Source organism: Lolium perenne, chromosome 1 (genome assembly GCF_019359855.2).
Source record: "Lolium perenne isolate Kyuss_39 chromosome 1, Kyuss_2.0, whole genome shotgun sequence".
In the NCBI taxonomy this organism is placed as follows: domain Eukaryota; kingdom Viridiplantae; phylum Streptophyta; class Magnoliopsida; order Poales; family Poaceae; genus Lolium; species Lolium perenne.
Window position 1 is genome coordinate 17,663,300 of NC_067244.2, and position 21,927 is coordinate 17,685,226.

Sequence of the window (21,927 nt, forward strand, 5' to 3'; positions counted from 1 at the left end):
GGAAGGGCACCCAAGCGCGACGGACCGAAAAATACGTGGTAGGAATTTGCCTGACGCAGTTTCGACAACAGAACCCATATCGTCGGGTTAGGCCCATAGGCGACGAAAAACACCCCTTAGCGGACGATTTTGAGATGTTGCCTATCAGAACTTTTCTTGTAGTGTGACGCCATGTTTTGAGAGCATGAACTACGGCGGCTAACTTGAGATCATGAGTTGGGTAGTTCACCTCATGGGGTTTGAGTTGTCGGGAGAGATAAGAAATCACTTTGCCTTCTTGCATCAAGACACTTCCAAGACCAAGCTTGGATTCGTCGCAGTAAATCACAAAATCTTTGGTTACGTCAGGCATGGTTAGGATTGGGACTGAGACAAGTCGCTTTTTGAGTTCCTGGAAACTTTCCTCGCACTTGTCCATCCATTCAAACTTCTTATCTTTGTTTAGCAGTAGAGTCATGGGCTTAGTGATGCTAGAGAATCCTTCTACAAACTTGCAGTAATAACCGGCCAATCCGAGAAAGGATCTCACCTCGGTTGGGTTGGTAGGAGGTTGGCGTTCCATGATGAATATGATTAAAGAAGGGTCGACAGAGAGTCCTCCGGCTGATAAGACGTGACCAAGGAATCCAACTTCCTTGAGCCAAAACTGGCATTTACTGAACTTGGCATAGAGTTGATGCTTCCTAAGCATACCCAGAACAAGTCTCAGGTGCTCTTCATGCTCTTCTTCAGTTTTGGAATAAACGAGGATGTCATCGATGAACACCACGACAAACCTGTCGAGGTACTCCATGAAGACTTTGTTCATGAGGTTCATGAAGTAGGCAGGGGCGTTGGTAAGTCCGAAGGACATTACAGTGTACTCATACAGTCCGTAACGAGTAGTGAAAGCAGTCTTGGGAATGTCCGATTCCCGAACCTTGAGCTGATGGTATCCGGTACGGAGATCTATCTTGGAGAAAACTTTGGCTCCATTCATCTGATTTAACAAGTCATCGATCTTGGGTAGGGGATATTTGTTTTTGATTGTAACATCGTTGAGCTTCCGGTAATCCACACATAGTCGAATGGTACCGTCTCGCCTATCCACGAAGATCACTGGTGATCCCCACGGCGAAGCACTAGGTCGGATCAGTCCTTTGCTCAACCTGTCATCTAATTGTTTCTTCAACTCGATCAGCTCTTGAGGGTTCATACGGTAGGGCCTCTGAGCTATAGGTGCGGTACCCGGGATTAATTCGATGATGAACTCGATATCCCGATCTGGGGGCATACCGGGCAACTCTTCATGAAATACATCTGGATATTCACAGACGATTGGGACTTGGTCTAGCGTCGGTCCGGAGATACTCTTCTTGCAGTAGGCCTTGGATGAGTGTATAATGGTGGCGTATTTCACTGGCAAACCTTGTTCATTAGTTAGGGTGATGGATTTTTGGGCGCAATCTATGTGTCCCTTATACTTGGTCATCCAGTCCATTCCAAGTATCACTTCTAATCCTTGGGCTCCTACTACTATGAGGTCGGCTTGGAAGGATACTCCTTGTATAATTATAGGGACATTTTTGCATGATAGGTGGGTTTTAGTGGTTGATCCGGGAATTTGAACTAGCATGGGTCGCCTCAGATTAGTAGGTGTCATCCCACTTTCTTAACGAAGGGTTCGGTAACAAAAGAATGAGATGCTCCGGAATCAAATAAAACTCGGGCAGGAGTGGAGTGGACTAGGAACATACCCATCACGATATCAGGAGCTTCCTCAGCTTCTTCTGCATTGGCGTGGTTTAGATGTCCTCTAGCAATGTTGGCCTGCTTCTTGACCATAGGCTTCTTTCCAGATGTCGTCCTAGCCTGAGCTTGATTGGGCCTGGGTGCATTGGTGCGCTGAGGTGCATTCATCTTGGTAGGGCACTCGCGAGAGAAGTGCCCCGGATTCCCACAAGTGAAACAACCATCTCCAGGGGTACGAGCTTGGGGATTGGGACGGGGGTTGTTGTTGTAACCTCCTCCTCCGGAGCGGTACTGTGGAGCTGAACGATTGGGGTTGTAGTTGCTGGGGCGATATGCTGGAGCTGAAACGGGGGTTCTCTGGGTCTGGTTGGATGGTCTTGACGGGGGTGGGCTACGGTACTTGGGGTTGCTGGGTCCACTCTGTTGTTGTTGCATCTTGCGCTTCCTGGTTTCATAAGCAGCCTTGCGCTTGGACTCCACCATAATGGCGGCATCCACTAGCGCTTCCAAGTCAGGGTAGGGTACAGCCACGAGGATACTCTGGATTTCCTCGTGCAGACCATTCAAGAAACGGTCTCGCTTCTTTTCATCAGTATCGGTGTCCTTAGGGGCATACCTCGCCAAGGTGTTAAACTTGTCGAGATACTCAACCACGTTGGAGTTGTTTTGCTTCAGGTTGAAAAACTCATCACGCTTCATCTTGATCAATCCCATGGGAATGTGTGCCTTGCGGAACTTGGCGGTGAATTCCTCCCAGTTGATGACATGGTCAGCGGATTGCATGGCTTTGACGTTCTCCCACCATTCTCTCGCTGGTCCAGAGAGAAAGTGAGTGGAAAGAAGAACCTTCTCATGCTGTCCAACGGCAGCGACTTCAAGGTTATTCTCGATGGTGCGGAGCCAGTCGTCCGCGTCGAGGGGAGCGGTGCACTTGGAGAACACGGGTGGGTTGGTGTTCTGGAAGTCCCTAAGGCGCGACCGTGGAGCTTCCTCGCCATGTCCTTCTCCTTTTTCATTGTCGCGATTTCCCGTGGCGGCTTAAGCAATCCGCCGAAGGGCGGTGATGTTGGCTTCACTCTCTTGGCGAGCACGCTGACGGTCCTCCAGCAAGAGGCGCAGGATTTGGGCCATGTCGGGATCCGGGGGTGGTTGTGGCGGAGGGTTTCGGCGGGTGTCAACCATCTGATGAAACAAGGTATGAGATAATGGAATAACTTCGGTAGGCAAGATCTTTCCAAGTGGAAGGGAAGGTGTATGCATGCAAGGTAATTTTTAAGCAAAACTTGAAGAAGCAAACAAAACACTTAAAAGGAACAACCCTAAACCAATCATCGATACTACCAAAAGGGATCATAGTTCACAACCATGACACGGTCACATAAGGACCAACATAGTACGTCACATCATGCGGGACAACATAACATAAGGCAAGTCTCGGGGGTGCACATCTAAAAGTCGTCAAGAGGGGTAGAAAGGCCATCAAACGGGGGCTCCTCGGGGTCTTCCTCCTCATCATCCGGAGTGGCCTCGATGGTGTGAAGAGGCTCGGGGTTCTCGAGCGCGTCGTTGATGAAGGCGCGGTCATCGTCGTCCTCATCATCATCATCCCCGTCCCCTATGAGTCCCTCCTCCTGCATGAAGTCATCATCATCGCTGATGAGGGCAGTGTCCTCCTTGCGGATATCCTCGCCGTCATCCTGGAGGGTCTCAAGCTTGTCCTCGGTGTCGCGGAGGGCGGCCTTGAGGTGCATGACCTTGACCTTCAACATGTAGTTGGCCTCACGGACGCGAAGCTTCTGCTTCTGCTGGCGGTGGTGCTTGAGCTTGGCCAGCTTCAGATCCATCTTGAGTCCCTCAAGCTCATGCTTCAGCACTTCGTTCTCCATTATGTTGGAGTCGAGGCTAAGCTGGGTCTTGTACAGTAGGTTCTCCATCTGGGCCGCCTGGCGTCCGAGGGGGCAGGTGTAGGGGATCATAGTGGGAATCCCCTCCTCGTTGCGGCGTCCCAAGAAGGCCTGAGGGAGCCTCTTGGCCTCCAACTCGGCACAGTGGTGGAAGATGAGGCGGGAGAGGGCTATCTGCAGCACCCTCACAAGTCCCTCCTCCCACGTGCGGTCGAAGACCTGGACCTCGATCTCCTCGAGCTGCTTCACATGAGAACCACGGAGTGTGCAGACCACCATCCAGGGCATCTCTCCATCCTTGGTGCACTCCAACTGTCCTCCCTTCACCTCGGGAAGTAGGCGTCCAACGGCCCGCGACACCTCGATGAGGGCAGTCTCAAACAAGTAGCGGGGCTGATCAAAGCCCAGCTGGCGGCTCTCGGTGAACATCGGTGGATCCATCTACACAAAATTTTAAGTTCTTAATTAGTAACATGATCAAAGTGTGCAAAAATTTAAGTGCATAAAGTAAAAAAACATTAAGGATTAATGCAAGTAGTATTAAGTCTAAGATAAATTAGGGGAGAGACTAGGCATTATTTCAGCATATAGTCATCTCGTTTTTGTATAGAAAATAGTTTTTGTACTACCTTAACGTCCATGCTAACTAGGGTCTCCTAAGGTCAGGATGACTCTGATACCAGCTCTGTGGGGACCCCGGATTAACTGTCCAAAATACCCTGTTATGCATTTCACCGACGACCCCATGATCAGTCTGCCGTGAGAACATAACTGAACTGAATATCCAGATTACAACATCCATTACAAGTGCCGAATAAATAGTCTTACAACAATAGGGTCACATGACCCAGTCTTACACAAATGCCACTTCGGGCAAGTTCACACAAACATAGCAGCGGATACACGTCAACATTGTCAGGCCCAAGTCATGCCTTAGACCTACATGCAGCTGACTTGGAGATCGTCCTAGGTCGCATAGTCGTCCTGGTAGCCTCCGTCATCTTCATAGTCCTCCTCATAGTCTAGCCATGTAAATAGCCAGGGACAAAAGCCATGAGTACATATGGAATTGTACTCGCAAACCCTCACAAGGGAGCTAACATATGCTAACTAAATGAGACAAGAGAGGGAGAATAGTTTCTCTTGTGGATATAGCATGCATAAGAGAATCAGTTTCTCTTGTGGATATAGCATGCATAAGAGAGTCGGTTTCTCTTGTGGATATATCATCCCGGCATCTCAAGTGATGGGGACACTCGGGGTGATCCTATGACATCTCTATATCTTTGTTAAAGAAGATACTTCAAAAGATATCCTATGACATCTCTATATCTTCGTTAAAGAAGAGTTAGCATACCGCCATCTCAATTGATGGGAATGCTAGGCAAGTCCTATGGCATCTCTATATCTTGGTTAAAGAAGAGTTCCTCTACATGAAACACTAGGAAAAGTCCCCCACTTTGTTTTATTTTTCCACGACCATCTCCATATGGTCGACACACGCCCTTCACGTACCCTTCCGGTACATCCAACACAACATTTCCTTTGCAAAACAATTGTCAAGAAAAAACTCAATCCCAGGTTAAGGTCGGCCATTTCAACCCGTCCATGACCGCGGACGCGGCTATTAGAATAGATTGATACTCTACAGAGTTCACGCACTTTCCCCACAAGAACCAACAAATCCGCCGGGATCATCCCCGGGTCGTCATACTAAAGTATGCGAGTATCGGATAGTCAGTCATAGTCTTCCGCTTGTCTCCCTTGACATGAGTCCTTCCCTGCGGGCTTACCCCTTCCCGGCACCCAGGCAGCATACCTCCTTTTGAGCGTATCTCCTGTGCCACGATGGAAGACCCTCAGTAATCGTCCGGCTATAGGCAACTATAGTGTATTGCCTCCTCCAGAGCGCAACCCGGCGTCAGAGGTCATCGTGACCCTCCTAGAGAGTTGTGAAGGTGGCTCATGCCAATTTCAACATACATCTGACTAAGCCCGTGCCCACTTTGAGTAATGTGGTTGCGCAAGTAAAGTTCACTACTAGGAAAACCCTTTCTGCCGGCGCACCTATTTGGGCTTCTGCCGGCGCACAGGAGCCCACCGGTGCGAACAGGCCGGTGATAACTGGATATTGCTGGCGCACCAGCCTGTGCGCTGGCGGTAGCTCAGTTATTGCCAGCGCACTTGTATGTGTTCGCCGGCAATGAGGTGTAGCTCTGGCGCACGTGGTGCTGCGTCGGCAGTAGATGCTGTCAACAGTGGCGCGTCGCCGTGCGCCGGCAGAAGGGGGTAGAGGTGCGCCGGCGGAATAATCCGAAATTTCAAATTTTACAGCATTTTCCAGCATATTACAATACATTCACAATCCATCAAATACAATAGATATTTATACAGCAGTACATGCAATATGAGAAGCACATAGAGAGCCAAGTTTCATTTCGGTATCAATACACAAATACGCAAGTCTCGTTTCGGAATGTTGATTCATACAACACATGTGCATATGCAAGACCGAACGACGAAGTTTCACAAAGTTAGAAGTCTCGGTACATAGTCGTCACAAGTATCGTCATACACCTCACAATGTAGGTCCTAACCTAAACTACAATCACATAGAACATGACCAACATGGTCATGATGACCATCATCACGAAGGCCATGGTCTTCATCCGGTTCCTCCTCATGTCCCTCATCTCTCCCGCTAGATAACGGGCATATCTTCCTTCCGCCTCCACCCTAGTGGGGTATCCCTTGAAGCTGTTGCCGCTGAAACGGTGCACCTGTCTCCGACAGTCCCCCCCAGTCGTCGTAGACTCCAGGAACCCTCCCCTTGTACACGACATATGTCGTCGGCATCTGCATGCATAAGACAAGTAAAACGTTAGTACCAATGCAATGAACAAGTGCCAACTCAAATAAGAGACAAGTAGTATGAACTAAATAGCATGTGCCTCATACTTTGTTGGTCGAAATAAATAATAACATACAGGGATGGGGTCAGCGAGGCTAGGTAGGATGCACAATAGATTGATATTTGTGGCCATCACACCAAGCCTCACTGGCCCCACCCCGGAGTGTACAAGTGACCAAACATTCTAATCATCGGCCAATGCAATTAAGAAATGCGAACTCAAATAAAAGACAAGTAGTATGAATTAAATAGCGTGCCTCATACTTTTTCGGTCGAAACAAATATTAACATCCAGGGATGGAGTCAGTGAGGCTAGGTAGGATGCACAATAGATTGATACTTGTGGCCATCGCACCAAGGCTCAGTGGCTCCACCCCCGAGTGTACGAGTGACCGAACATTCTAATCATCGGGGAACTCCAAATAAAAGACAAGTAGTACGAATTAAATAGCGTGCCTCATACTTTGTCGGTCGAAACAAATATTAACATCCAGGGATGGAGTCAGTGAGGCTAGGTAGGATGCACAATAGATTGATACTTGTGGCCGTCGCACCAAGGCTCACTGGCTCCACCCCCGAGTGTACGAGTGACCGAACATTCTAATCATCGGCGAACTCCAAATACGAGGCAAGTAGTGGTCGAGTAAATGCAAATAATTATTAAGCTATCTACAAATATATAGCAAGGTAAATGAAACTATAGACACATGTTCACATGCACATCCATACAACTAAATAAAAGCAACAAGTCGATTCTATGGGAATATATAGCAATTATTACAATACGGAAGTTCAAGGACATATCGTTCAAGCTTTAGCAAGTGTTCCCGTCGTAGGATCAGGTTGTACGCCTAGGGGGGAATGGACGGCAGCCCTCAAGCGAGTTGAACGGCCTCTCATCACGCGAAATCTCCAAGCGGAGTTCTATCTCGCATTAGGTGGTGGACCGTAGCCATAGAAGAACTCGCCAGACCTACCGTTGACATCCTGCAGGATTATCATGCAAATGAACTCCTAGATGCGACCCCAGTTCTTTCTAATCTCTCTATCAGGGGCATCCGCCATGTTTGCAAACCTGTTTCTGAGATTCTCTGGCAGCAACATGTCATCTGCGTACTTTATGTACTCCTGCATCTGAAGGATGGCGTACCACGTGTCCCTCCCATTGTCTTGCGTCGACTGCCTGAGGCAGGGGAAGTTGGTTGTGTGGGTTAAGACCAAGCCTCCTCGTGATTTCCTCTCTACTTTGAGGGGACCTGCCTTGTTGGCGAAGCCGGTGAGAGCATCATTGAGAAGGGCGTTGATGTGGGTGTAGTCTTTCTTCTGGTCCCTACCCGAGTAGAGATAGACTGCATGCGAGTGTTGCGGGTGCACGACGATGTGGGTGCAGAACTTGTCTCTGCGAAAAACACACGGATTAACCTTTGGAAATGCAAATGGAGATATAGGATAGAATGGTAATGGGGGACTAGCGAGTGATTACTTACTCGGGGAAGTAAGGGATGAGAATTGCGCCCTTTTTAATGTTCGCCAGCATGAAATCCTCGACCTGCTGGGTGGCAATCGCCCGATCCCCAGCGTTGCAGATGATGCTCTCCCGCATATAGAAGGGGTCTATTATCGCGATGGTCGGCGTCCCCTCCTTAACAATCTGGGAAGACAAGCTAAGAGCAACTAGGCGAACCACACTAAAGTGGAGCGCTTGCATGCGATAGATGCTGAAGATGTCATTGAACCGTATGAAGCACAAGTCCGCGGGGTACTTCTCGACGAAGTTCATGCCAGTTGGCACCTTCGCCACGAAGAGAGGGTAACTAGGATTTTTTGATTTGAGAAGAAGGTTCTCCAGATGCCTGACACTCTCATGCAAGCTCCTCATATCCGGGGTGAGTTTGTTGACGACATGCTCCGGCAGCATCGGTTCACCCAAGTGATGCAGAGGTCGCCAATTGTTTGGAAACTTGTCAAGGAGTGGGACCTTGTCCTTGGATTTGGCCGCCTCCTTGTCTTGGGCGTCCTTCTTATTTGGCCTCTTCCTCTTCTTGGGTTGTACTACTGGACCCTCCATCGCCGTATTGACCGTAGCACGGAGTGTGTTTGGGCTCAGCATATTTTTGACGGCGGCGGTGGTGACCTCCTCAGGATTTTCCTCCTCAGCCGTTTCTTGAGAATCGAACAGCTTCTTGGATCACACATATTTCGAGGCCGGTGCATCCTCATGGACAACTTGTGAAGACGTAGGAATATCCCATTGGAAGTTCTCACGTTCGTATTCCTCGGCCTCTAGCACAGCTGGCCGTTGTGGTGGGGCGCTGACCTCTGGCGCAGCTGGCCATTCTGGTGGGGCGATGACCACCGACGCCGCTGGCTGTCGTGGAGGGACGCTGACCTGTGACGCCGCAAGGTGCTTGTCTTTGCTTGTCGTCGACCCCGAGTAGGTGTTGATCCGAATTAGGGTCTTCGGCCATAGCAGTACCAACCCTTCAGTGAGGCCAGATTCAACGGGCTATCGTCATCGGCACCATGCGGTTGATTAGGAGGAAACAAATCCTCATAGCCCGGTAACGCCCGATCCACTTCAACCCGGTAAACGTCATCCTCCATATCTCGTGTGTGCTACTTCTTATCCAGGGGCCGAAGGATGGACCACCTCGCGACGTCTTTGAGTTTGTCGTTTACTCTCATTAGGAAGGTGCATGGCGTTGAGAGCTCCTGCGAGAACATGTGTATGGCGTTAGAGAGAGGGCAAGGATGATGAAACTAATATATTAACTTGATGTACACATTAGTTAATTACCGTGAGGGCGTTGAGCTCGGCTAATGTCGACGGGTCGGCACATGCGGCGGCGGGCGTGCAAGTGACAGAGGGGCTGCTACCCGGCATGGACGATGAATCCCTAGCACCAGCGACATTGCCGGCGGCCGGAGGAGTCTCCATTATAACATTGTCATTGCCGGCGAATGGCGGCGCCATCGAGTTGCTTCCGTCGAAGCTAACCACTTGCATTTTCGAGGGGGGCCTTGTTTGCCACCCTCATACCACGCGTGTAGAGCGTTGAAATCTGCTTGGACTGAAGCGGTGACTTCAGCTTTGACTTCAGGTACGAGTGTAGCTTTGAGTTGCGGTACCAGTTGCGGTACCAAACCAGCTTGGACTTGGGCTAGGATTGACTCCCTCATTTCCTCCGCCTCCCGCTGCTTCCTCTCATTGCGCGCATTTTTATCGGCCGCAGACGACAAGCCGTAGTGACCATGCTTGTAGCCTGTACCGGCGCCAGCCACACGGCCTCTATGCGGCCTTCTCGTAGGTGAATGCTCATTGACGATGTTTAGCGCCCGTACGAGAGGCTTGTCCCATGCTACCCTGCCCGTCGACGCCTGGGACGAGGAGCCTTCGTCACCTTGAGAAAGTCTTTGTCTTTCTTCTTACTGCGGAAGAAACGTGAACCATTTAGAAATGTTGCTACTATTATATGAACGATACTTGATCTAATTAAACTTGTAAATTTGCTTACCAGTTTTTTCTCCAACGACAGGACCTTCTGGTCGTTCGTGAACCAAATTATGTCGGTTACGACCTTGGGTTCCGTGACAAGTTCCCTGGTTAGTTTCTTCTTATGGTACTGGGACATGATGAATCTTCTTTCAAGCGGGTCCTTACACTTGGGCCAGGGGTTCTCAATGCCGGCATTTACATACACCTCGTCCTCCATCGCCAAATAGGGCTCCTTTCCCTCGTACCCACGGCTCCCAAGGTTGTGGTTGCCGATGTTAAGCTCCCGCATTTCCTTCCCCCACAACTTGCGATTCTTCGTCGCTTGTAGCTCTTCATTGGCCACAAAAGCATCAAAGTCCGCCTGGGAGACATGCGGAAAGGCAGAGTGGACCTCTTCGAAACCTTTGCCGTCAGCAATCAGCTTCCGCATGATGTACTTATAGCTGCTGAGGTGTTTGGTGAACTTCAGGAGGGCTTGTGAGTTCACAATGTTCTTGGTTTCATGAGTGGAGGCGTAGTCGCCTAGGAACTTGTATCGTGAGTGCAACCTCGCAATGAGCTGGGCTCGCAAATGCGCTTTGTTCTCAGCTCGGAGATCCGTCTCGTTGAGATTGATGACCTCTCGGAGGATACATGCTAGTTGGTTGCCGTACCCCTTGGCAACATCCTTAGGCTCCACCGGCAAACCACTGGCGGGGTCCACCTCTTTGATTGTGTCTCTGCCGGTAGCGACCGTGTTTTGGCGCCTTGCCTTCCGTGGCCTCTTGGAACCACTTGTCCCGGTGCCAGTACTCCCGGTGGCGCCACTAGGATCGTCGCCGCTTGTCTTGCCGCCACCCCCGGCGGCGCCGGTTGCCTCATCGCCGCTAGGCTCATAGGTACTACCCCCGACGGCGCCGCTTGCCTCGTTGCCGCTTGGCTCGTTGGCACTACCCCTAGCGTCATCCTCCATCTCATGGTCCTCGTCGCCGCCAACACCAGCGGCCTTGACATCCTCCTCCGTCCTAAAGAAGTGCCTATTGGTGCTCCTCTAACTGTTCTTGAGACGCCATGGTGGCTTGCACTAATAGAAGATGAAAAAGAGTTAGAATTCACGGAAAAATTCAGCATGACCTTTGCTAAAAATTGGTCATGCCGAGTGCTAGAATTGCCGGAACGGAAATGAATCGACATTCCGGCACTCAATAGCAACTCAATCCCTGTAAAAGAAATGCAATTCACATATATCATACATAGCAAAATTTTGGAACTGACAGCATGAGAGCAGCAGCTTCATCACATATATCATACATAGCAAAATCCCTGTAGTGGAAATGACAGCAGCATGCACAGCAACATGCATATATAGCAGCAGCATAATAGCAGCATTCACATATATCAACTACAGTAGCATGATGGCATCATAAATTGAAAATTCAACAGATTGAAGAAGGGAGAACATGCCATGGTGCCTTGTAGCATAACTGAAGACAAGACAACAAAACATATTGAACATGATTGAGTAATTCAACACTGAACCTCCAAATTAAAAAACAAGGAGAACCTACATCTAATTTAGGCTGCACTGCTAGGAAGAGGTAGCCTACATCTACATGTACTGCATATCATGAAAATTTAAAGCAAGTGTGCATGTACATAAGTAATTGCAACCTTGCAGCACTAGCAGATAAAATCTAAATTCACCAAAATAGACAGCGAGACCAAAACCCAGCTGAGAAGTCACTCTGTGAAATTATGCCTTGCTTATTTATCATTTGTCCTAAACAAGCAACTAGACCTGCTGCATTTTAAATCCTAAACCAGAGAACTATGCCAGGGGATGAACATACCTAAGAAACATGAACCTTTGTTCAAAAAAAAAAAAAAAAAAACATGAACCTAGCTAGCTACTTCATTTGCATTTCATCTAAACCAACTAAGCCAACATATATAAAGTTCATTTTCAACTTGATTGCTATATCATTTAAACCTACTGCATCATTTTATATATATGGTAGTAGCATAAGCAAGTGTGCAGTACCATAAGCATGAGCATTTTATATATATGGTAGTAGCATAAGCATTGCATTTTGCATTTATTTTAAAATTGGTTTAGTTTCAAACCAGAGACCTTAATTATTACTGTAATTTATATGAATTGGCAGTAGCATAACCAAAAAACCCTACTGCCTAGCTACCTAGCTACCTGGTTGTTTGGAGCACTTCCATCCCCACCCATTGTGTACAAGTTGACATCAAATCTGGCCCAGTATTTATACTTCTCAAATTATGTTTACATAACCAAAGGAGCCCAGTAGCATTCTTTCTTTTTTGATCCATTGATCCAGAGAATAAATGCAGTAGCATTTTTAAACCAGAGAACTATATGAATGCAATGCAATGCAACCAGGGGTCATTTTACATATGAATGCAATGCAATGCAAAACTATATGAACTAAATACCACCAGTAGCATTTACATTGTAATCCTCATAGTGAAGCTCTCTGCCCGGGGTCATTTTTATTTTGATCAATATATAAAACAATAGGAGCCTAGCTAAATGAACTAAATTTCAAACCAGATAACAAATTCATTTTCTTTTCTTTTTTCAAACCAGGGAACAATTGTTCTTTTTATGAACCAGAGAATTGCTATCATCATTTCATCATTCATTTTAAACCAGAGAATTGCTAAATTTTGCATTTCTTGCAATGTTAACCAAAGGTATTCATCCATGAACCAGGGTATGAACTATGAATTAAATTTTACTGATGCCATTCTTGCATTTTAGCTAAATGAACCAGGGTATTAAACACGAATTAAATTTTACTGATGCCACTCTTGCAATGTTAACCAAAGGTAATCAACCACGATATACTGATGCCATTCTTTAACCCTAGCAATTAACCGGAGACGAGGAAGAACCCTAACCAGAGAGCATCTAGCAATTCATGTTGGTGGCTTGGGTCACCGGAGATGAGGAAGAACCCTAAATAGGGAGGGAAGGGGGAGGGAAGGGGAGAGGGAAGGGAAGAGGGAAGGGGAGAGGGAAGCTCACCGTGGTTGGCGACTTCTTCTCCAACGGAGGCGCCGACGTCCCCTGGTACGCGCGCGGGCATTCTTCTTCTCCAATGGCGCGCGGCTCCTTCTTCTCCACGGGTCTTCCGCGGCGACGTACGAGGCAGGTGGTGGGGGATGGTCGAGGGGATGGTGGAGGACGGTGGCGGGGCAGAACGGCGGCGCTCGAGAGGGGGAGTTGGGGTGGCGATAGAACTCGATCTAGCTGGCGGCGCTCGACGGTGGGAGTTGAGATGTGGCTGTGGGGAGAAGGAAGGGAGAAAACGGTTAAGTCCTAATTACAGCTGTGCCAGGCTTATTGCCGGCGCACCACATACCTGGTTCGACGGGGACAAGTATACCCCCGGCGAATTAATAAGCCTGGTGCGCCGGCAATAAGCCTGGCACAGCTGTAACCTGGACATGTGTTTAGCAGTATGCAATAAGGATGTGGGACATGTGTATTTTTTATTTATTTCTTTTCTCTTTATTGTATGTTTCTTTTCTTTTACCCCAAATACTGTACTATTTTATTTTTCTTATTTTTTCAAGATAATAATAAAGCAATATGCATGAGTTACGTAACAACATGAAGATATATATATATATATATATGAGTTATATATACATACACAAAATATTGACCAACACAATATTAATTAGTCATACATAAAATATTGGCCATGACCATATGAGTAGTTATGAATTACACAAAATATGAGTTATAGATTGCAAATAAAGTTTTACATCATCGATTGAGAAGAGTGTTTCACTTTCTTCTTGCTTTTCTTGCTCGTCGTTGAATAATTTAGCCCCGTCTCGTGACTTCTTCTTTTGAAGGGTCGACCTGACCTCGGTAGCGTGGTCCTGCTTCTTGTGGTGTATGTTGTGTCTTCGTCCTCGGATTCTTCCATCATTGGGTCTCCGACTTGTCCTTCGAAGTCTTCCTCGTTGGCGACTCCATCCATTCCGAAGATGGTCCTCTTGCCTCTCCTCACAATAACATGGCTAGGCCTGGATGGGTCGGTTATGAAGAAGCATTGGTGCACGTGTTCTGCCAGTACCCATGGCTCATTCTGCGCGGTGGCGTTCGTGGACTTTGATTTGTTGGCTTCGGTTAGAAACATGGTGGTGAAATACCGGTCTTCTTTTGTGATGCTCTTAGCCCATCTGATACGGAACATCGACACTTTCTCCCCAGCGTAGCTAAGCTCCCAGATTTCCTCGATTCTTCCGTAGTATCTAGTCTTTACATCACCCGTGCAGGAATCCATCGTTACCCCTGAGTTCTGGTAAACACCGTTCTTGTCTTTTTCTTCCGTGTAGAATGTGTACCCGTTGATATCGTACGCTTGGTAAGTCATGATGTTGGGCGCGGGGCTATGTGACAAGGCCAATACTAGTTTATCATTGTCAGAATCCATTGGTGGGGGATTAGCATCAATGTGGTCTTTGAACCAGCGCGCGAAAGAGGAGTTGTGCTCTCTGTATATTTCTGCTTCCGTCATCATCGGCTTGCCACTGTTCTCTATCATGGTTTTGTGCTCTTTCAACTAAGGATCGATCAAGTCAATGTGTTGTAGCGCTACTAAGTTGGCCCTGTCAAAGTCGGAAGCCCGACCAGACATGTGCACGTGCAGTTCCTTCCTTCCATTTTTGCGGCCTACTCCCTCGAACCTGCAGAGGTGCTTGTTTTGAGGCAAACCAACAGGGTCCTCAATATCTAGATAATTCATGCAGAAAGAGATGCACTCTTCGGTGAGCCAGCCCTGGACGATGCTTCCATCCGGATGTGACCTGTAACGAACGTATCCTTTAATGACCCCATTCATTCTTTCAAACGGCATCATGTTGTGTAAGAATGCCGGCCCTAGACTGATGATATCATCCATGATATGGACCAACAGATGGACCATCACGTCAAAGAATGCAGGCGGGAAGTACAACTCAAGCTCACATAGGATCACCACGATCTCTTCCTGGAGCCTTGCGAGTTTCTTCACGCTTATCGACTTCCGAGTTATGACGTCGAAGAAGTTACAGAGCCCAGTCAGCGTTGCACGGACATGGTCATCCATTATACCTCGGATTGCAACCGGAAGAATCTGTGTCATCATCACGTGACAGTCATGAGACATCATGCCGCTGAAGTTTTGTTTCTTGGGGTCCATGTATCTGCTTATTATCCCGGAGTAACAGAAGGGCACTTTGACTCCTAGAAGGCAATTGAAAAATTGATCGACCTCAGCCGGACTAAAAGTGAAGCAGGAGGGGGGACAGTAATAGTCTGGCTGCTTAATCCTTTTGCGCTTCTGACCGCCGTCCGCCTCCTCCTCCGACTGTCCCTCTTGGGCTGCCGGGATCTGAAGCTCTTCCCTGATGCCCAAAACTTTCAGGTCGTGTCTTGCTTTCGGCCCATCTTTGGTCCGGTCCGGCATGTTGAGAAGAGTGCCAAGCTAGCTCTCCCACATGTTCTTTGTAATATGCATGACATCAAGGCAGTGAGGTGTATCGAGAATTTTCCAGTACGGCAAGTCCCAAAAACACGGACCTCCTTTTCCATACACCAATGAGCGGCGTCGTTTCCTTTTTCTTCTTCTTCTCTCCAGGCTTTGGACAAATCTTTCCCAGCGCAGGGCACTCCTTCCAACCTTTCAGTAATGTATCGATCTCTTCGCCGCTCTTCTTACGTGGAGGTCCTCGGGGTTCATTTGTACCATTGAACAGATCTCCACGCTTTCTCCACGGGTCAGTCTTGTGTAGCCACCTTCGATGCCCCATGTAAACTTTTTTCGAAGAGCCGGGATCCTTACCAGGCTGCAAAAACATCATCTCTTCCATGCACCTGACACATGCCTTGTGTCCATGGCACACCTGGCACAAAATGTAACCGTATCCGAGGTAGTCCTGCACCATCGTGATCAACGTGGCTCTCAAAGGGAAATATTCTTCCGCGACGGCGTCCCATGTATCTACCCCTTCCTCCACCCACAACGTTTCAAGCTCCTCCTTTAATAGTTCGAGATACATGTTGATATCGTTTCCTGGCTGTGTCGGCCCTTGAATTAGCATACTCATCTGTATGTACTTCCTCTTCATGCACAGCCAGGGCGGGAGGTTGTAGATCCATACAAACACGGGCCATGTGCTATGTGTGCTGCTCTGGTTTCCGAACGGATTGAATCCGTCCATGCTCGCACCCAACCTGATGTTTCTGGGATCTGCCCCAAAACTTCCAAATTTATTGTCTAATGCTTTCCACTGACTTGCATCCGAAGGGTGCGTCAGCACTGTGTGCTCAATCCGCTCTTCATCATTCAACACTGCCTCCTTTCTTTCAGCGTGTCAGCGCATGAGCTTTGCTTCCTTGCGGTCCGCGTAGAACCGTTGAAGCCAGGGGGCGAGCGGGAAGTACCACACAACTTTCTGAGGATCTTTCTTCTTCCCTTTCTTGTACCGTTCAGCGTCACACACAGGACATTTGGTCTTGTCCATGTGCTCCTTGCGATACATGATACAGTCGTTGATGCAGGCGTGATACTTTTCGTGGGGTAAGTCGAGAGGGCATGTGATTCTCTGGGCCTCGGCTAGACTACCAGGACACGTGTTCCCGGCAGGAAGGAGATCCTTCACGTATTCCAGGATGTCGTCGACGCTTGTGTCCGTCCATCCGTGTTTCGCCTTCATCTGCACCACATCGAGAGCTTCTCTCAAGCGAGACTCCCCCAACCCGCGACCTGAGTCGTACAACGGAGTATTCGAGTCTATCTCGAGTTGCTCAAGCTTTGATTTCCGCTTGGCGCCTTTCGTCTTTTCGAGAAGCAGATCTTGAAGATGAGGGTCCCGCACGACTGAAGCTAGCGGCACCTCTTCGTCGTCATCAAGGTTATTGTCATCGTCAAGGTTATCGTCCTGTGCGACAAACTCTTCATCGTCATCAATATCATGATGCCCTCCTTCTTGCCGGCCATTACCACCTGCTGCCGTCGCCCCATTGACCTCTGCGCCATCATCACTCATCCATTGAGTGTGTCCATGCATGAAACCATTAGTGAGCAGGTGCCCCTGCAATTTGCCTGAATAGGGGTCAAACCATTTCACTCGTTTGCATCTTCGGCACGGACACAATACCTCCGTGCGGTTATTTTCATACATGTCGATGATCGCGTGTTTCAGATATCTCATCACGACGCTTTCACTCATCTCGATAACCATTATCGCCTGCACGGTAAGATTATATAATTGATTAGAACCATGCATCCGTCGGTAGTTTTCATGGAAAATTTCGGCATGACCTTCCTACACGGTAGGACATAGGAGCGCCAGAAATGTGCCGAAACGAAAACTTAAAGAATCAACATTTCGGCGCAACGTTGGCAACTCATTTTCAATGCCAACACACACAAGCACAAGCACAAACACAACATATATATATATATATGCCACACACGAGATTTTGCTTCAAATGTCCAATATATATCGATTTCATTCCTCAATTTGTTCATTAATCACCTATTTGTTTGATATATTCGTCAACGAGATCGAGACGTCACGCCGCGGCCACAGCGTATGGAAGCCGACTTTCTAGATCTAGATCTAGATTGAGCGGTCAATGCGGGATAGTAGATCTAGATCTACATATGGGGATGTGGGAGATGCATGTTGAAAGGGAAGATTTGCTCAAAAAATATGATTTTGTTTGGTCAAATTAGCTAAATTGGGGATAGGAATAGGCAAAAATGAGCTGGGTTGGGAGAAGACTCGGGTTTGTGTGGAGGAGTGGAGTAATGGTAGTGGGGGAAGTGGTTGTTGAGCAGAAATAACTGCCCAGGTTACTGCTGGCGCACCATGACATGGGTGCGCCGGCAGTATTAAGCCGATCCGGCTCTATCTGCCCCGGGCCAGGCCCAGGAAACACTGCCGACGCACCAGCCTAGGAGCGCGCCGGCAATAGACCTTTACCGCCGGCGAGCTCCTGGGCTGGTGCGCCGGCAGTGTTTCCTGGGCCTGGCCCGAACCGGCCGAGCCCCTGCCAAACTTTGTCCTCGGCGCGTCATTTCCCAAGGTGCGCCAGCAGTATGCGTCCATCGCCGGCGCGGCGGAAAAGGGGTGCGTCGGCAACACTTTCCACCGACGCATGTGCAAGGTGGTGTGCCGACACATATTGCCTCCACCTATAGGCTTTTTCCTAGTAGTGGTTGTCACGGCGAACACTTATACGCAGTGCCCGTTTTTAAAACCCTTCCAACTCACAGTACTTCCACTTGGCCAACGACCAACATACAACACCTTGCCAACCTCTTTACCAAAGTCATTTGATTTCGTAAACCTTACGCTTGGGTAAGCTTGTCTCAGCCAAGGTTTTTCTCAAAACATTTACAACAAGGTAAACCTTGAGGGGTTCCCAACCTAAAGTTTCATGAGAAGAATCTAACAATATCACCATGGCCGAGATGGTGATCATCATTCCATTGAGGGGGTTGTGTGAGTGATAAAAAGAGAGTTCACACTTGCTTAAGGTAAGCATGTATGAGACAACACATGTTGGATTAAATTCTCAGATTTTGTGACGCTATCTTCCTACTTGAATGTACTATAGTATTAACCAAACATTAGTACTTGGGTGCATACACGTACTCATCTCAATTTGAGAATACACCAAGATCATGGCATTGATACCTCTATACTATAAAAGGGGTGTGGTGTATCTTGTGACTCGAGGTGACGCATACTCAAGCTAAGCATACAAGCTAACCATGAAGGGGGTAGCACGGCCATGTTGCCATGCTCTCAACATGATAAAACAAAAGGCGAGGAAGTAACCACTAGGGTTACCATGCTTGTATCCAAGCATACATGACATCAAGAGGATAGAGCAACACACATAGAATCAAGAGACTATGGATATCATTAAAATGGTATCAAAAGGGACACCACATCAGAGGTCAAAGATGGCTTGCCTTGGTTGGCTTGTCTCTGGTCTTCCTCAAGTTCTTCTCCAAACTCCTCCCCTTCTACTTCACCCTCATTCGTATCTAGCGTCGCAAAAGTAAACGATACATACAATCAATACACAACATAAGAACCAAGGGTAAATTAAATAAAAGATGCAAAACATGCAGGGGGTTGTTTGGCATTAACAATTGATGGGTTGGTTATTTTCAAAATCAAAAGGTGTCAAAGGTTTGAATAAAACAATAAGATTTTAGTTCTATCATTGCATGTGACACACATACACTAGCAAACACTGTTAAATTTTTATGAACATTGTCTGTTAGTAGTTTTCCTAGATCGATGGACATTGATAAAACAAGATCAACCCAATTGAAAAAGAGAGGGAGGGAAAAGGAAAAAATAGAGGGGGAAGCTTTCCCTCCTCTTTATCTCTCGGCCAAAAACCCAAAAGAAAAGAGAGAGAAAGGAAAAAGGGGCAGGGGTGAAGAGAGAGGGGGCCATGCCATGTGCATGTCTCAAATTGTGGCTAAAGTGCATGTGCACAAGTGTTGAACTCAAAAAGAAAGAAAAGAGGTGGTGATGGGGTTAAGGGTGCAACCCTAGGTGAGTTGGTAGTGGTGATGTGAAGAGGGGAGAGTGTTCCCTCTTATCTTGATGTGGTGAACAAAATTTAGGGTTAGGGTTTTTAAGACAATGTGCATTATTAGGGGTGGTGTTATTTGTCTAGGTGGATCAAACCCTAATAATTTTAAAGAGGGGTGCATAATCTATAATATCTAAATAGGAGCAACCCACTATGTTGATTTCTCTCTACATGCAAGCATGCCACATCATCAGGTGGACCTACATATTATTTTCTTTTTTTACCCATATAAAGTCAGGTTGAAAAGATAAGTAGGAGCATCATTCCATTTGCCGCTCCACCTCCATGCCTTATTGATTTCCTGACTCTATTTCGTCTCCACTTCCGCGTACACCAATTTACTTGAGTTGTACCCGCTCCACTCTCTCTAATCCCACTACCAGGCAAGTGCGCCTTTGCTCTCCCCCTTCCTCATATCTGCTCCAGACTGTCCAGTTACCAGTATATGCACTACAAGGTAGGATTCTTGTCTCCTTATTTTTGGCCTTCGTCATCGCGTTGTTCCTGTCGGCCGTCTCCAAAAAATATATATACGCGCGACTCCTCTGTCTCCGATCTCCCACAAGGCCACATCATTTTTTCCCTAAAAAAGGCCACACCATCTACTGCTAGCATGGCTTCATGCCTCCTTGAACCGGCCACACCGATCCTGGTCAGCCTCTAAATCTGGAGTTCATCATGTAGGAGCGGATTGCAGGTGATATGAACAACCTGTACTCCACCATATGCTCTCATTCTGGAGCTGGCCAAAGTTATGCTTCTCTCTTCTTGGATGTCTCCTTTGGCCGGACGGAGTGCAGTAGTATGGTAAAAAGCAGTCCTCATAGTATGCAACCATTATGTTGAATGTCGCTCCTGAAAAGACGTGACTTTCTATCCTTTTTTTTGTTACAGATGGGATCTGAATCGGCACCCCTCTTATCTATCTATCATATATGCAACCAGGGGTAAATTGCTACATATTCATTCTATTAATTTTATATTACGATCTTTGCCCCATGTGCAATTCAAGCACAGCTGGTGTTTTGTATGCTGCCGGAACTACATATAGTTATTCATGATGCAGATCACCTGTTGCAAGTGCTAGGAGCAGTCTACTCCAATGGAGCATTTCTTATACGTGGTTCATTTGGGAAAAGGAGAAATAGAAAATTACTGGTCATTGCTTCCATATCTCTTTTTTCCTACCACTAAATTTGGGACCCCCAAAGGACCTATAGTTATCATTCTAACAAGTATTTCCTTCTGCTCTTTTATATTTAATTATGTATGCATACAAAGGAGGAATCGGAATTGAATTCAAAGAATCATGGATTATTGATCAAACTCTCACTGTTCATGGGCAACAGTGATGTGTCTATTGACATAGCTCCCTTTCTACATAAAAAGGTATGAGCTCCGCACTCTTCCATCCTTATTTGTTTTGGTTGAGATTTCCCTCATCTGTAGGTTATCCCATTTCAGTTTTTATTTCCATTTCTATTGACAAGTTTAACCTTCACTGGTTTGGCCCGGCATTCATACATCCATAGGTATCGATATCTCCTCCATGTCAGACACCTCTGTCTGATTGTATGGCAGTTTCACTTGATGTTGTAGGATTTACAAATTTTTGTACGATCTTGTGGTGGTCAGTTTGCAATTTAGGTCACTAATTACAGAGCTGCTCCTACATGATGTGCCTCATCGTATTCTACTAAGTCTACATGATGTGCAACAGGTATGTCATTTTATCATTGGTGCAGAGAACATTTTGCTTGGCCTATATATCAAAATTATCTTTATCTGCCTCTTTGTCAGTCATGCAACATCTCAGTGAGAACATATCTATTTGACCACCTGGTTACATACATGACTATATATCCACAATCAGTAAGTAATCTTTAGGTGTGCTTTGCGTGAAGAGAGACTGCACATCTGCATGCAATCTTCAAAATAAAGAAGCAAAGAAAAGAAGTTGTGCTGATCTGGCCTTGATATTATTCAAGGCAAATCAATCAGAAGGCAGCACACAAAGAATAATGGTTTTGTTCATCTTTTCCTAGGTTTTTTATCGGCATGAAAATTTGGATTGTTCTTATTTGGGATCACCAATTTATTTTGATACAAGAGATACTATTGGTTGTGCTTCATCACACTATTATCTAAAATTACACAACATTTGGATAACTTCTTAAGGTTATGCTACGCTATTTTCATATGAACAATCTACATTTCACGTGGTCAAATATTTGTTTCTAAAAGGTCCCGC

General features: G+C 47.1%; 1 protein-coding gene across 1 annotated transcript; it reads right to left on the bottom strand.

Moving 5' to 3' along the window:
- Positions 1–573: 573 nt before the first annotated feature.
- LOC139831614 (uncharacterized) lies at positions 574–2,862 on the bottom strand. The gene is made up of 4 exons (XM_071820917.1): positions 2,829–2,862; positions 1,737–2,738; positions 777–1,398; positions 574–634 (listed from the first exon to the last, which is right to left on the bottom strand). Exons 1-4 carry the CDS (start codon positions 2,860–2,862, stop codon positions 574–576), a joined length of 1,719 nt encoding a protein of 572 aa, XP_071677018.1.
- Positions 2,863–21,927: the final 19,065 nt, after the last annotated feature.